This window comes from Vicugna pacos, chromosome 10 (assembly GCF_048564905.1).
Source record: "Vicugna pacos chromosome 10, VicPac4, whole genome shotgun sequence".
NCBI classification, from domain to species: Eukaryota; Metazoa; Chordata; class Mammalia; order Artiodactyla; family Camelidae; genus Vicugna; species Vicugna pacos.
Window position 1 is genome coordinate 5,943,978 of NC_132996.1, and position 17,561 is coordinate 5,961,538.

Sequence of the window (17,561 nt, forward strand, 5' to 3'; positions counted from 1 at the left end):
ATAGTGTTACTTCTGGTTTTAAAGCCCTAAAAACTCTACCGGAAACAAAGGGTAGAGTATTATGAATTGAACATGTTGCGTGCCAAACAGTAATGCAAAGGAGGAAATCTCGCTGCAGTGGCAGCACAGAACAAACTGATTTACCAGAACAAGCTGTTTGCTCCAAAGGCTGCTAACCAGTGTACCTTCTACGTCCCAGAATTAATGCCAAAGTGGTGAGGATAAAACCAGTGAATAGGGCAGGCATGAGACTTCCTGAATGAATCAACAGAAAAGCGAACCAGGAAATTTACTGGGAGGATTATTTGATTTTGACTTAGACATCCCATAAAAACCTACAGATTAAAGCCAGGTGTGGTTGACCCCTGTGCTCTACACGTGTAAATGAAGAAGCACCTTACATAAAGGGACCTGAACTGTCATTCAATATTCCGGTCTTAAGGAGGTACGGAAGGAGCCTGGGGGTCAGTAAACTATCCAATATCACAGAATAAAGGTGTTAAGAACAAGAGTGATTTTGATTGCTTTATTAAAATATTCCTCACAGAATTCTTTACAAAAATAGCATGTCCCCAAAATGTCATTCAACAAATATCAAGACGTTCTATGTCTATGTATATGACATTGATCCAAAAAGAGAATTCATGTTCTTGACCCTTAATACAACTCCAAAATATTTAAAATTCTAAAATAGTCCAAAAATCTGCAATTTTACCACACTTCCAATTTCAAAAGTGCTGAAATTTCTATTTAGTATTGTGCTTGTAGTGCTATTGCTATTTTTTGTTCACAAGAACAAAAGTCTGTCATTCCCTTGTTATCTAAAATACGCATGTTCATGTTTTAGATTTATATAAAAATATTTGTATCTTTATATTTTGTAGAAACACAATTTTCTGAATTGTAAATAAATAAAAAATCTTGACGAAGCCAAATAAGTATAAATCTTAAAATTAAATACATTTAATCCATTAATTTTAAAGTTCAGACAAAAATCTTAGATCTTCATGAGAGAAATGTACGGACCGTGCCCTTGATGGTACCTCTACAAATAGGACATTTCCTTAGAGAAGGGGCACAGTCTTTGCACACTACCAGGTGCCCACAAGGAATGAACACTATGGACACCTCTCTGTCCATACACACTTTACATGTTCTTTCTTCTTGTAGTCTCCTCAATTGTTCCTCCATTGGTAAATCTAAGAAGAAAAAATATTTTAATAAAAGGCAATTTGCTGCTTCTCCTCCAGGGAAAAGCTAGGAAAATAAAGTATAATGTTTTCTACTGGTTTAAATTAACAATACTACTTTGGGGGGAGGGTACAGCTCAAGCGGTAGAGTGCGTGCTTAGCATGCATGAGGTCCTGGGTTCAATCCCCAGTACCTCCCCTAAAAAAATAAATACATAAACCTAATTACTTCCCCCACAAAAGAGAAAAAAAGAAAAAAAATTATCAATACTATTTTACCTGAAACGTTTTCTGTAGGAATATACTTTATGTCCTGTTGCACTGCGGGAGAAAAGAAAGAGCATTACCATGGCAAATAAGGTTAATATTTAGTCACAGAATTTATATAGTTACACTAACAATTTCGACTCTGGCCAAATACTATAAATAATTTGCAGAATGTCAAGGCGATGAAAGTCTTTAATCTTTTCGTACAACTGAATTATCTATTGAATTGTCTATTCATTTTGTACAATTACATTTTATACATTAGGTTGAATGATCTATCAATCATAAATTATTGATAGGAGCATATTTTCAGTTGACTTAGAAAGTTTCAAAAGTGTTTTCCAGCACTCACCAAACAAATGCTTGTATAACATGGGATCAATTTCTTGTAGAGAGTTTTTGAATATGGTGGCTGCAAAATTTCCTTTTACCAAAATAGTATCAATCAGTTCTCTTGCTTGTAAAGATGTCTGTGTTTTCTGCTTAATGACGTCATGTTCTTGTTCATTAATCACTCTGGCAGTTAGCAGATTGTCCAGGATTGGAAGCACACAAGTCAAATTCTGAAAAAGTGCCATTCTGTTCTTCCGGATTAATGACAGGTCACCTTTACAGCAAAGAAAACAAACACAGTCACGTTCAGGCTCCACCCACAAACTTCCTACACGTATAACTGAATTAAAACCAGCCATAATTTATAATCAGTTAGGCACTGACGCTGATGGCTAGGTTCGGGGGGACCTGATCCCTTGTGCTTGATAATAATGCCACTTGTGATAAGAAATAACACGGAATACTCTGATGGATACTTTACATGTATTAACTATTTCATCTTTTCACACAGCCCTCTGAGGTAGGTACCCAGTACCCTGAATTAGCAGATGAGAAAACAGAGGCATAGAGAGGCAAGTAAATTGCTACACAACCAAGCAAAAGTCAAACTGAGGCAATTTGGTGTCATAATCTGTGCTCTCAACCATTCTGCAACATTGCTAAGCCCTTAAGCAAATAAAACTTAGAACCTAATAAAACTGAAATTTCAATCCAGTCTAGTCAAATGGGGGGAAGGCAAAAGCAAGAGAATTAAAATGATAGAATATTTTTTCTTCAATTATCATTCACTCATAAAATTTCTTTAAAATTCCATTTCAAGATGAAATTATGAATTATTACTTCCCCAAATTAGACACGATGTTGCCATTACCTAAACATTTTATAGTAAGGGGAGAAAGGCACTCACAGCACGTTGAAAAGTAAATCCTACTTGTCAATGACACCTTCCTGTCCTATGGGGTCACTTTATTTTCTTTTGAGATCTAATTTTTCTACCTATTAGTAAAAATATTTTACATCTGTAATTTTATTATCTCTTTAGACTATGACTTATGCATCTAAGTTTATTAATTAATTATCATATAGTGTTGGGGGAAGGGTATATAGCTCAAGCAGTAGAGCACATGCTCAGCACCCAAGAGGTCAAGGGTTCAATCCCCAGTACCTCCCCGATGTGGAAATCAGTGAAGAAACCTGATGACCTCCCCCACATAAAAATTTATCACATAGTGTTGCCATGACCCATAAAGCTTTTCTATGAAATAATGAGAAGTTGGGCTGTCCAAAGAAGAATTATTTGGAGGGAGATGATTGTCAGATTTCAGAAACTGACTGTCTAATAATAGGGCCCATGAATAGAACCCTTTAATAAGGAATAAAAAATTAGTGCTTAGTCAGAAAGGGCTTGAGGTGCACATTTTGAAGAGAATTGAAGCTCTGAGAGATGGACCAGGACCTGGAACAGTGTCCGGCACAAAGTCAGTGCTCCAAGGACACCTGCTGAACAAATGAACCACCAAGCCTCAGCCATTTAAAGAGCAGCAGAAACAAAGAAGTTACCAGCCAGAGGGACAGGAGAATCAGAACTTAACATGCTGCTAAATAGTCTGTGCTAAAGAAGTAGTGGTGTATCAGAAAGTTGAAATATAATTTACACTTGAAGCATATTAATTTTCAATTTTTTATTTTTCTAATTATATTTTACTTAACCCAGTACAATAAGTTCTTTGCAATTCTTAAGATTTCTAAAATGGGGTTGCCAGTAGCTGAGGAAAAGAGTCTCATTTCAAAGTCATAGACTGTATTCTGGCTTGTAAGAGGTGAAGACTTGAATACAGCTTTGAAGTATATTATTCTTTTATTCTGGAAAAAATACCCTAAGTTGCCTCTTTATTTATACACCTATCAAGAAATTCCTCACCTACTGTTCTGGGAGACTATAAAGTAATCAGCAATGTAAACAGAAGTATTTCAACTCAGTCATTCAAAAAATATTTCTTGAACACAGACTGTATACTGTGCTAGGCAATGGACATAACAGTGAGCCGAGAAGTGAATAGATCTTCTGGACAATGTAAGCTACTGTATATTGTTGACTTGGAGTCATCTCTGGAAACTTTGTTAAATTTTTTGGAAGAAAAAGAAATATTTTATAGCTAGATGGCTTTAGATTTCATAGAGTCTACAAACAATTGTGGGGATGGAGTGCTCTTCTTCAATGACCAGTGGTTAAGACTGAGAGGACTACAGGAAGGACACGCGGCCTCATCTTCACTTCCCAATGACAAAGAGAACTTGACTAGGCCGGGCAGAGATGAACGCTGCGCTGCTGTCCTGAGGTTGTGTAGAACTGAATAATTCACACCTTGGTAAATAGAGGAGGCCGTGTTACCACAGTCTGATGTGTTTGTCTGGTTGGTCAGGGTTAGGTTAATCCAGGAATGGAGTGAATCATCTCACCACCAACCATCCTGGGAAGAAAGAGGTCCCAGGCGGCCTTGGACAAGGATATGGGGCAGATCTTTCTCTTTGCGGGCTTTGTGGATACATGGAGGTCTGAGCTTTGCCAGCCTCCCTAGTCATTTGTGGAAACTGACCAGAGCCACAGAGAGATGAACTGGGAGCTTGGCAGAGAGGTTCATGAGGATGGGCTTAGGGGCACCCAGAGAGACCACACATGGCTCTGGTTGTCAGTCGCCATCTGTGGTCTGATGCCCTTCTGTTAACCCTAAATCTCCATAAGAGCTCGTTACAGTTGTTGTCTGTTTTCAGCTGTGTTGAAGGGACTCAGATCTGGTCCATGCTTGGGAAAGAGTGGCAAAGGAGGGATGGACACTTCTCTTTGTCTAGGCCTGAGGGATGATGGCAGTCAGAACAACTGGGTGAGAATGGATGTGCCAGAGGAGAGGTTTCTGGGAAGGGCACAGACTAGAGGCAGCAGGTAGCAGACAAAGCTGGCAGGGAAGGACACGCGTAACTTGTCTTGAGAGTATGTGAAACAGTATCCTCGCGCTCCCCCTCAGCAACAGAGGGACACCTGGAAGGGGAGCTCCGTTTCTGCGTGGGCAAACAGGAAACTTAGCTACAGTTTTTACATTAATCTACAGTCACAGGCTGAGACACACTGTTACACTAATATTAAAATTAATAATTATCCCTGATCCCACCCCAATTTACAGCAAAGAGGAGTGAGCAACTAGTCTGAGATCAAAAATGTGCCATGAATAATTACGTACACGGTCAACTATCTAGAGTAAAAACAGAAATTTTTAAAAAGCAGGAAAAAAATGCTTTTCCTCAATATATACATTTTCAGTTTACTAATAAGCAATTCAAAAATATTTTAATGTGAAGAAATTTTTTAGAATTCAACTGCAGAATACTGAATCTAAAACCTGATTGTATTAACTTTGAGCATCTATTCAATAACTTATATACAGTGACATCGAATCCTTATGGAAACGGGACTGTATTAAGAAATATGTGTACCTGATTCTTTTTCCTCGGTTGCTCTTTCTTTCTCCTCTTCCCTTATTTCATCTTCTGCATTAAGTAAATCCAACACAAGATCACTAACGGTTCTGTAGTTCTCCCCAGTTGTTAGGATTTTGCTCTGAACTGTCTGCTTTACCAGCCGTCTACTGAAGCCCATTTCCAAAGCAGCTTTAACCACGGGTGTATTCATCATGACTGCATCTTCTGAATGGTTTTCTCCAGGTCCAAAATGAATAACTAAGCGGAATAAAGAATGTAACACACATTGGGATGGTTTGTATATTTTCTAGATTGCAGGTTATTACAATATCAAAAACATAAGACCCAGAAAATATGTAAGCACTATTTTGTATTAACTTTCTGAAATTTAAAATAATATACATGCTCAGTCATTAAAATAAGAACATGGAATATGGCATTCAGACACACAATATGCATTATCTGGCATCATTATGAGAGGGAGAAAGAAACAGAATGTTGGGAATCATCCTCACCAGCACTGAGATTCCTTTTTCCCCATAATGAATGAACAAATGAGCTTTCTAGATCAAGTATGTTTCACATAATTTTGGAAAGGCCAGTTGTCATTACTCACCTCTATTACTGCAGTGGCTTCCTACAATATTGTTCCTGTCTAATTCATTCTCAACATTGTAACCAGAACAACTTTTTAAGAACACAAATTGGAATATGTCAGACTCCTTCTTAAATCCCATCAACAATTCCTCTGCTTTTAGGGTAACATTCAATTGTGGCTTACAAGATCTTACCCAGTCTGGACCCTGGTTACCCCTTCAGCCTCATCTCCTGCCACTTACTCATTTGCTTTCTATATCCAGCCCAGAAATCACAAGGGAATGGCTCTTGGGTCAAATTCTGCCTGCTGTGCTGACCACTCTTATAGCTAGCCTGCTTCATTCATTTATGTTTGCAGATCCCACTTCCAGCCATACAGAATTTTGTTCAGTTCTTCAAATGTGCCTGTTCTCTTCTGTCACTTAGGTCTTCGAGGAGCTGCTCTCTCTGCCTAGAATACTCTTTTCCTCCCTTTGTTATTTGGTTAACTCCTATTCTCCCCTTTGATTCTGGGCTAAGACAAATAGTTCCCCTGGAAAGCCTTTTCTGATCTTCCAAGTCTGGGCTAACTGTCCCTCATGCTTGCTCAGAGCACACTTCACGTTCCATGCTGTTCCCTAATCTGTGTATCTGCCTGTGTCCCTGAGACCACTAGCTCAGGAAAGCAGGCATTGCATTTCTCCTGTTCTCTAGCCTTTCCTCCGAATAGCGAAGCACAATAAATATTTACTGATTTGAGCTGAACACTAAGTAATGGAGAAGAGCTTGTTCACATACTGGCTTTTTCACCCTTCAGGTTTAAGGTGATGGACGAGTCGCTTGACCTCTCTGAGCCTTGAAGAACAAGAATGCTATTTTCCTACCCTCCCCACTTCGCAGAAAGAAAGCATGAGCAATCTCACGTCACAGTGCACCTGTTCCCACACTGGTCTGAGAACAAGGGTTAGGCTGGATCTATGTAGTTTGGTAAAACCAAAGATGCTCAAGCCCCACCCTTAGATACTACGATTCAATTCAGTAGGGTTGAAGTGGACACTAGAAATCTGTAATATTTTTTAGAGTTCCTCAGGCAATTAAGATATGGACTAAAGTTTGAAAAATACCAACAATGTATTTGAAAATGCATCATGAGTTATAAATCCTAATACAAATGTACATTATTACCATCATCAACTTTCAACCTTAGCAATATCAAACGGTTCTAATATTTAAATGTGGTCATTTATCATTATACCTACTTGGTGACTGTGCATTTTCATCTTCTGGATTGTCAGAAGTAGACAACAGCTACAGAAAGAAAAAAAGTATATAAATTAAAATTTATACCTTGTCCTGTGTAACTGGAATAAAAATCAAAAGGCCAAATTTACTCAATACATTTCAAACTGACTGGATTACTGGCAACATAATTTTTTATGTCAAAAGCAGAATTACATTTATATTTAACAATTGTGTAAGCCATAAATTCATGGATTTTCCTTGTGTGTGTGTGTGTTTGTGTGTGTGTGTGTGTATTAACAAAATACATTTTCATTAAGGCTGGAAAAGGGCTACACCTTTTCAGTGATCTATGAGACAGTCATAGTTTGTCTATCATCCCAAAGATCTTCGGTCCTCTGGGTGATCCTTCAGGATAAGCTGGACTCTATATGAGTTCCACTGCCTATGGCTAAGATGCGTTTGACCCTCAAACTATTCTGCAAGTTCTTATTTGCTTCTCTGGGAAGATTAGAAAGAGCAATACAATTATTCTCAAATAATTTTAAGAAAAATGTATGTAGTAACACTATTACATGCTACTATCCAGTCAATTTTTTTCCTTAAATAATTTAATTTAATGCAACTTTACTGGAGAAATGCTTAGAAACATAACTTAAGTATTATTTTTCAGGAGGTTTCCAATTCTGGATCTGCTATTTTCCAAAGAACAGCACTCTCTAAGATCATGTTAGGTGTTGAAAAAACAAAACGTATTTTTAAGGAAACACTTATCTTTTCACTAAATATTACTCTCTGTAATTATCCGAAAACAATTTATCAGAAAATCAATGTAACCACTGATTTAAAACAACAACAACAACAAAATTGGTCCCTACCTGTTCAAGTAGATGAGGGTAACTGGCTTGAACTCTACTGATAAACTCTTGTCCTTTAATCCGTATCAAGTACTCACACCTAAAATGTAAACAAAATTAAGTTTGGGGGGTTATTTTAATCCGGTCATTTGCAGACTGCTAGGTATTTCAAATAACATACACATAGTTATAAGCACTCGATTATTCATTTAGCACATGGGAAGAGGTAAGCGAGACTGCAGTCAGTGGCAAGAAGATGTGAGGAAGAGGAGGCTGTAATTGGTAACCCGACAAGGCTGATGTGGACAAGAGTCGTGAGGCTCTTGGTCCACCGCAAACAAGTAAGGCTGTCTCCACTTAAGAGTTCCCAGCCGCTCTCCTCAACTATTCTAAGATTCCTAAAAACACTCTGAACATTAAGAACGAGCCAAGGAGACATGTAGAAAGTTCCCTAATAAATGATACTGTTCACACATAGGCTTTGTATGTTCAAAAGCTGAAAACATACAGCGAGAGAAAGAATGAGGAAGCTGAACACGTAAGTCAGAGATTCACAACTTTGGCAGCTCCTAGATAATATATATCCATTGACAAATTTAAGTACAAAATGAATTCATTTACAATTCTGTTTTATATAGCCACAAAATTGCCACAATGGAAAGCCAGTAGAACTTTTTAAAAACGTCTATGTAAGGTGTTCTTTATAGTCGTCAATAATTTTTGAAATCTGAAATATGTGGGGTGTGTGATGTTGCTATAAATGAAGACATAGTATTACATTAAAAATTTACACAAGTCAGGATATGAAGTTTCGTCATTAACATTAAAGATACTAAAAGTGTTGACCATGAAAAATATAATTATAGGCTCCCTAATTTCAATTAAAAAGGGACACTGTAAACAAGCATAGAATAATCAAAAGTATAAGACATGACAATAATTGACACAACAGTGTAAACTGACTATAACTCAATAAAAAAAAAAGCCATGACAATAAAATACTATGTAGTGAACAAAATAGGTGAGATCTGCAGATACTAACTACTATCCATAAAATAGATAAACAACAAGTTTCTACTGTATAGTACAGGGGACTATATTCAATATCTAGTAACCTATAATGAAAAAGAGTATGAAAAAGGAATATATGTATGTATGTGTAAGACTGAAACATTGTGCTGTACACCAGAAATTGACACAATATTGTAAACTGACTGTACTTCAATTAAAAAAAAAAAAAATGAGATGGGTCTTTATTTACCCTGATCACCCTATTTAACATTGCAACCAGCCTGGTGCTTCTGATCTCCCTTACCCAAACAAAACAGGTCATGCAATATCTAATTCATGTAAAATTGTACACATGTATCTATACATGCACATATGCATGAAGAGATGTCTCTGGAGGGGTGTTCACTAAAATTTTAACTGTGAGATTTCTGGAGACTTTAATTTTCGTCTCTGTACTTTTCTACAATGTGTGACTTGGGTTTTATAATGCGCATAAGATATATAAATATACATATATATAAATTACACACAAAAACCCCAAACTATTTCTTAAAGTAATTATTTTTCTTAGTAATCCATCCTAAAGTTATTTAGAAATGTATTTTTGAAACAAAGACAGAATAAAGTAACAGCTGACTATAAGATAAACACACATAACTCATCTCACAATAAACACACGCAAAGAAAATTTCAGAACAATTACCTTGGAAACCACTTGGCATGTTCCACCCACGGGTCGTCTCCAGATTCCCAATACCTCAGCCCACCATCACAGCAAAAGCATTTCACATCATCACTGTTACCTAGAATTAAGTTTGGACCCAAACTGATGAATACATAGGATTTGACCACTAACATGTATAAGATAAAACATGTTGAAAACTAAGGGGGAGGGTATAGCTCAAGTGGTAGAGTGCATGCCTCGCATGCACAAAGTCCTGGGTTCAATCCCCAGTACCTCCTCCAAAAATAAATAAGTAAACCTAATTACCTCCCACCAAAAACAAAAGGTTTTTTAAAAACACATGTTGAATACTTGTTTTTTTTATTATTATCATTATCAGATTAAGTTTCTTACCCGTATAATAAAAACCTGCGCTTGCAAGCTGCTCAGGATGAACCGAAACACTAGAGGGCCAGTTACAGAAGGTTTTAAAGCGGGCTGCATATGTCTGCATGCTCAGATTAGAAACAGTGTATCTTGAAGTGTCTTGAAGCTGATTTCCTAGAAACGGGCAGTTGGGGAAATGCCTCAGGTGTTCTGACATGGCATCATCCTTCGGCTCCCAGTTGCTCAGTTTCCCACCACAGGCAAAACAGGCCACTCTGTCTCCAGGTCCTACGTAGTAAAAGCCTGCTTTCGCCAGATCTGCTGGCGACAGAAAGCTCAATGGCCACATCTGGAAAGTAAGCAATCTGGCTTTCTCAGTATTCATTGCACAACGGTAGGGACTCATCCTCATGGCAGAGAAATCCTGATTTGGTCCAGAGTTTACAAGATTCGATGGAAAGCTTGAGTAAGAGCCGCTGAAATAGCCACTGTTTTCCAAACTTGGGAGTAATGAATGTGTGGAATTTGTTACTGACGAAGGAAAAGGAGGCTGAGAAGTGGCTCCCGAAACGTTAACTGAACTTAGACTCTGGACAAAGCTACAGCTAGGATACAACTTTTTATGCTTCTCGATCGGATTGTCTCCTTGTTTCCAGTTATCCAGCATCAGGCCACAACAGAAACATTTGACCTTGTCATTCACACCGGTGTAATAAAAACCCGCACGAGCAAGACTCCTTTCTGAGACAGGCACACCAGCAGGAAAAGCCGAATATGTAGACATTCGGTACAGCTCACATGAAAAGTCGTATTTCAATTCAAATGTGCTGGCACTTTTCATCAAATTTGATAAAAACATGCTGTTTTCCACTATGTTCATAATAAAACGGATATGGGGGAAAAGGGACTAGCCTTTCTCTGGGGAGGTAGTTTTGTGCATGGCTTTTTTTTTTTTTATTAATTTCATTATCTTCACTTAGAACAGGAAATCTGTCATTCTTTTTCTTCTATGCATTTAGGATTTCATCACAGCAAGATTGTAAATTCTATACTGACACATTGTAAGGGACAATTATGTACAATCTACACCTTTGTATACTCTTTATACATACAATGTAAACATGAATAGTGCTTTAGGTCATCAAGACGCCACTTAGTGTCAGGCATCTCCACAGGTGGGTCACCCTCTCCACTAGTATGCTTCAGTGACACTTGGCCAGCCTGAAGAAAAAATGCCTCACACAGCAGAAAGCTATGCTGTGTAAGTGTTCTAGATGCACAAAATATTCAAATCATTCCTATTTGCTTTTTTTTTAAACTGTGAAATTTGGCAGCCAGAAAAAAAAAAAAAAAGAGGCATAAGACCCACCTCAGACCATGTTTCACTGATTCTAAGATGCACGTTTTAATATCTCTGTTACAGAGAGGAATCTTATAATTAACGGTATATCATTTTAATAGCATTTTTATTTCTTAGAGGTAGATAAAATAATGGTGCGTTTTACAAATGACATCTTAGTTAATGAAATACAGTATACGCTAAATCTTGCTCAAATTAAGTAATTTTTCTTCCTACAATCATTTTAATAAGAACAAAACAATCTAAAATTTTCTTCCAAATAAAGAGCTTAAATAGTAAGAGTTTGGCTGATACATCTCAAGACTTGGTTTCAAGATTTATTAAATAATGATTACTTCCCAATAGATGGTCAGGTACCTGCTTGCTTAGTCATAGCGGTATCATTAGATCTTAACAAATTAAACATTCTATTTCAAATAAATTATCAGAGATGAATGTACTTGCTCACTTGGTCTTTTTGGATCAGCTGTTGAGAGCCAACATCAAATCTCCCGCTAGTGGATTTATTTTTTAAAACAGCTAAAAGTCAGAATGCTGAGTCTGCAAGCGAAGATGGATAATCAAAAAAAAAAAAAAGTACCAAAAAAAATTGGCTTTGGTCCAATTATTTCACAGCATACCTTGAATCAGAATTTATCATGACAAAAAATAATAAATTTACTTTGTCACAATCCACTTCTTTTGAACAGCAGAAACCTCAAAATTCAGAATTTCTCAGTGATAACTAGCTCTTAGTAAGTAGGATATGCACCAAAATCAACAATGTCCAATAAACAGCTCATGGTTTTTCTAGAAGTGATTTGCAAGCATGATTCCTGGGTCCCACAAATGCTGGGGCTTCCTGATGCAGACTTGAATGCCCTATTTCCAGATAGCAGGAGAAACATATCTCAGTACCACTGATTAATTCCCTCCAAGGTGAGTTAATTGTGTCTAACCTCAGTTCTTTTCCTTAGTCAAAAATTTTACGCATGGTTATAAACACATTCTTGGTGTTTTTGTTTTGTTTTGTTTTGTTTTGTTTTGTTTTGTTTTACTGTTGCTGTGTGATTTTTCTTTTTCTGAATTAAGTTTGCTCCTTTACCAAAATGTAACCATCCAGCCATCATTCTCATTCTAATCATTCCAGAGGTAATAATAGCCCATTTGAACAAACAAGATTTTTGGCTTTTAAAATATCAGTAGTCTTATAAATGGTTAATTTCCTTACCAATCATCACGGTTATTTTTCCTATTTTCTCTAGATTTGTTGCACCTGTCAAAAAGTTCTCTTCCTGACATTTCTTTATCCTTGCAGGAATCCTTTAACATGTCAAAGGTTCTATATGCACGTTTCTCTAATTTAGCAGAGGGCTGAACACTGACTCTTTGCTCCAGATAACTGTCACTCATTTTTAAACCTTTACCAAACACAGGTTCTTTTTTTCTGTTCTACACAGCTGCCAGTGAGAGAGCTGCCTGGACAACTTCAACAGTATGTCCCAGCTACAGTCACTCCTTTACATCCACAAGTCAAATTCAGTATCAAACTTATTATTACTTTATAGTTATACTATTTGTACAATTAAGATTCTTTGGACACCAAAAACTCCAGTTAACGACTTTGTTTATTCATGCACAAAACTACCTCCCGGAGATTAGACTAAGTCCCTTTTAAGAGTTTTAGGCCTCCATTTTGAGATGTTTTGACTTATAGGAAAAAACTGGAAAAAAATCTAGAAGTAGAATAGTTCGTCTCTTTTGTAAAACCTGTTAGGAAAAAAAAAAAAAGACAGTCTTAAAAGTCAAATAATGCGTAGATGTAACACAATGATCCCTTTCTAAACATTTTCCCCCAAGCAGAGCACTAGTATTTACTGAATGTCTACCATGTACAAGGTGCTGTTCAAGGCACTGAGCAGTCAAGAAATCCCAGATAAAAACCAGAAGGCTCACCCTGGTGGCCAGCAGAGGAATTATGCTTGGCTTGCACAGTATGGGACTCCAGCATTTCGTTAATTTTTTTTAACTTTTTGTTTTGAAATTAATTTATACCTAGCGAAAACTTACAAAAATAAGAATTGCCAAGTACCCTGCATCCAACTTTCCCCAAATTAACATCTTACATAAGCAGGGTGAGATTATAGAAACCAGGACAGTAACATTGATACAAGGCTGATTATTAATCTATATGCTTTATTTGAATTTCACCAGTTTTCCAAGTAAGATTTTTCTTGGACCGCGGTATTTTTAAATGTTTTAGTTAATTACCAACATTTTTAAAAAGTAAGAGATTTCCCATGACATTCTAGATTCCAACTTTCCCTTGAAAACTCAGAAGGTTGGCTATACTGGGCCCATACTTCTACATGGCAACAATTCCCCAGTGTCAAGCACCGGCTGTACCCTTCAGAGAGGGCACATGCGCTCCCGTCTGGCACTCTGATATAGGACTATCAGTTGCTACTTGTCACTCAGCTGGCACTATTGTTTTTATAACAGCAGAATTATAAAGAAAATGAAATTGTTCTAATATCTGTGTCTATCAAACGTAACAAAAATAAAAGGTAGACAAAGAGGGACATGTGTTTTAAGAAAAATGAGAGCATATTTCCTTGTGGAAAGGAAGGCTATTCCTACATGTTAAATGTACACAGAGCATGCTTTTGTTTAAGAGACACTCATAGCTTTGGTCATTTATGTCACCTGTCTGGCTCCTATGCATTTGATTATTATAAATTCCTTCCACAGACCTCACCCGAAAGAAGCTATGGTGTGGAAATAAGGCATGTTTGTAGAAATGTAGGTAACAGTTGTACAATAAATATATAAAAATATGCCAAGATGCCAACCCTGGATCAATTCAAACTCTGTCCCAACAATTTTGACACCTAGACTTCTAAACGCTGCTGGGGAAAATCTGTATCCTTGCAGACCGCGCCAGCATGACTTCAGACTCCACCTCTGCTGGCCTTCACCATCCCTGAGCAACTCCACCTCACCCTAGCTGGCCCACTGCCCTAGGCGGCCGTCCTACACCTTCAACACCTCCCTCAATTTCTCCTCCACTACTCCCCATCTCACTTTCAGTAGACTGTTTGGCCTTATATTCCTCAAGGGAAAAGAGACATCCCTGAGTAGTAATCCTTTCACATTCTTAAATTCATGCCTCTTTCACTCAACGCACTTGCTGCCGCAGTTAAGGGGGACTGCAGTTTCATGGAATCCCATCCTCCTCCACTGGCTTCAGAAATCTTGCTCTTAACCCCATCCCTCTTCATTTCTCCAACTCTCACTCTCTTACTTGCCTTTTAGTATTGTATTTATCTATTTTGTAGGCTAAGGGAGATAAATTTTGTCTTTGGAATTAGGTACTAGGGATTGAACCCAGGACCTCATGCATGCTAAACACTGCACTCTACCACCTGAGCTAACCCTTCCCCAACCCTACTCTCTTTTCCTCCAATATAACAAGCATGCTTAAGCCTGTCTCAGCTTTCAAATGAAAACCAACCAACCAACCTTTCTTCAACCCCACTTTCCACTCTAGCAACTATCCTTATCTCATCTTTGCTTCACAGCCAAGTGGATTGAACAAGTGTCTATAGTTGAAGTCTCCCACGACCGCTGACTTCAGCCAGCAACACTTAAAACCACTCTCAGTATTAGTAACACCAATGGTTTCTTCCCCCAAACCAGTGGAATTTTTTGCACCTGACGCTGGGGCCCACTTCCTCTAAGAAATGTTCTAGTTCTTTGGCTTCTGATACCACTCTCCTGGAATTCCTCTTTCCTTTCTAGTAGTTCCTTTTCCAATGGGGTCAAGTCCCCAACCTCGTCTCTTCTTACCCTATCATTTTTAGCAGGCAACCTCCCTGTTCCCAGGGATGTTGGGTATCTCTGTCCTCCTGGGCACTTAGCACATTCATGCCTCTGACACTGGACGTTAAGTGTGCCTTTTCTTTCTGCCTCCCCCTAGTCTGTGAACTCCTTCACAGCAGAACTACATTTCAGCTCTCTACCAGCCTTCCTGTCCCTGCAGCATCCATGCAGCGTGGCATATAATGCAGACACTAAGACTCTTCCTTGAGAAGAGAATGTTAGCAAACTTGACTGAGCCCCCCAGGACCACAGCGCGCTCATTTGCATGGTACTAAGGACATACATGTATGACTTCAAAGTCTGCTCAGTGATGATTTAATACCAGGCTGTGGAGTCACATATCTTGGGTTTCCAGTACCATTCAGTGTCCCCATACCAGAGGTGTGACCTTGGGCAAGTAAATCTCTCTGAGCCTGAGTTTCCTCATTGCCGAAAGAGATAAATTAGGTAATTGCTTCTTGGGACTGGGAGCATGAAACCTGAAAAACACACACAGTCTTCTGGGGGTGGGCGTGGGGGTCCAAGAATATAGTAGGTATTAGAGATACCTAATGTCAGCAATAAATAATAGCAAACAAAGTTACTGTTACTGTTAGATTAGCACCAGGTAAATAGCTCCAGCCCTTTACTAACTAGATTAACAGCACTGCAGGGTTCCCATTGGATCACCAGTAAAACCACCAAAAGTCTGCTCTTTCTGCCATCGCTTGGGAACACTCCTCCATCTGCCCATCAGATAAAGATTTCACTGAGTCCCTCCCATGCCCAAGCTCCGCTTTCGGCCCCGTCCGGAAGCATACCTGGCACCCTCCACGGCCCGGTGACACCTCCTGGCAAGCTAATTAAAGCACCTGCCAAAGCCTGCCCCCTCCCCCGGCTCACTCTGAAAGGGAAACAGAACCGCAGCCCCGGCAGGCAGGCAGGCAGGCAGGCAGGCAGGCAGGCACACGGAAAGCGAGGGTCTGCGAGGGCGGCGGGGCCCAGCGGGCGGGGGAGCAAGTCTGCGCGGCGGCGGGGACCCGCGGGAAGAGCCGCGCGCGCTCCCGCTCTCCTCCCCTCCCCGGTCGGCTGGAGGCCTGGGCCCTCCAGCGGGCTTCGTGACCGCGGCCCCGCGCGCCCCAGCCCTCCGGGGCCCCGGCCCCGCGCGCCGCCCGGCCGGCCGCACACGTCGCTCCCTCCCGCGCGGGAGGCCCGCGCGCCGGGACGGGGCGGGGCGGGGGGGCGCGCGCGCAGACACACGCGCATGCGCGCGCGCTCACTCACCGCTGCCCGAGGCGGGTGCGCGCCAGCGACGGCGTCCCGGCCCAGGATCACGGAGGGCACCCGCCGCCCGCGCCGTTCCGTGCGGGCCGGAGTCGCGCGCTGCCTTTTATCGTCCTCGCCCCGCCTGCTCTCCCCACCCGCACCCCACCCCACCCCCCACCCCGCGAGGCCCGCACTCCTGCCAGCGGTTTGCATGTGCGCTGGTGCTTTCCTCTTAAGAGTTAGGGGAACTCCAGCGGTAATAACCACACACACTTCCCCTTAATCAGTGGCCTGGCAAACCCACTCGGGGATTTCCATGACCCTACAAGCGTGACTGTTTCTTCACCGGGGCGTAGCTGAGTGGCATTTACAGAAAGACCTTTGCTTTATTGTTTGTGGGCCAGAGGAAATCTTGATAATCCGTGAGGGGAAGATGATCTTTGGTTAGCCTGACTGGAAAAGGTCCATCTCCCACGTATTTAAAAAAAAAAAAATCCAAACCTTTGTGAAATCTTTGTGATAATTACTACATTTTGTTCTAATTGAGAAGGTAGAGCATATATGTAAAAAAATCACGTGATTCTCCTTTTCAGCTTATTTTTAGAGTTTTAAGAGTTTGAGGTTACCATATCAGTTTCCTATAGTGCAAAAAATTCTGGGTTGGTTGTTCTTATAACTAGGGTGGAGTTGGCTATAAAACAAATTCCTCCTTTTAGCCTTCTGTCTCACAGAGGAGATGTCTTAAGTGACGATGACAGTCATGCAAACGTGAAGTCTGAGTCCAACTGCACTGCCGTACTTTCCTCAACATTCCCTGTCTAAACAGCAAATTTGAGCACATTTATCTAAAGACAGTAACAGGGTGACAGATGGATTGAAAGAGCTCATCTGATTTTCCTGTCTTCCAGTAGTTCAGGATACTGGGCACCAAAGACAGAACCCATAGTATTACTCAGGACTTCATCATCCTGTGGAACAAGAAGGCAGTACATTCAGAATGTGCTGGATGGGGCGGGTCAGGCTGCCCACAGCAATCAGGATTCCAGTTAGAATGATGTCAAAAAAGATTAAGTTTACCTATCCTGTGGAGATTTCAA

General features: G+C 39.9%; 1 protein-coding gene across 2 annotated transcripts; it reads right to left on the bottom strand.

Moving 5' to 3' along the window:
• Positions 1 to 514: 514 nt before the first annotated feature.
• On the bottom strand, positions 515 to 16,617 carry BIRC3 (baculoviral IAP repeat containing 3). Of its 2 annotated transcripts, none has more exons than XM_072968902.1 (9): positions 16,483 to 16,617; positions 10,026 to 13,107; positions 9,651 to 9,750; positions 7,958 to 8,036; positions 7,100 to 7,148; positions 5,280 to 5,522; positions 1,810 to 2,064; positions 1,470 to 1,511; positions 515 to 1,199 (listed from the first exon to the last, which is right to left on the bottom strand). In XM_072968902.1, exons 2-9 carry the CDS (start codon positions 10,876 to 10,878, stop codon positions 1,006 to 1,008), a joined length of 1,815 nt encoding a protein of 604 aa, XP_072825003.1. In that variant the 5' UTR covers positions 10,879 to 13,107; positions 16,483 to 16,617; the 3' UTR covers positions 515 to 1,005. The 2 variants fall into 2 exon arrangements, with proteins under 2 accessions (XP_072825003.1, XP_072825004.1); XM_072968903.1 differs by lacking the exon at positions 16,483 to 16,617 and adding an exon at positions 16,020 to 16,413.
• Positions 16,618 to 17,561: the final 944 nt, after the last annotated feature.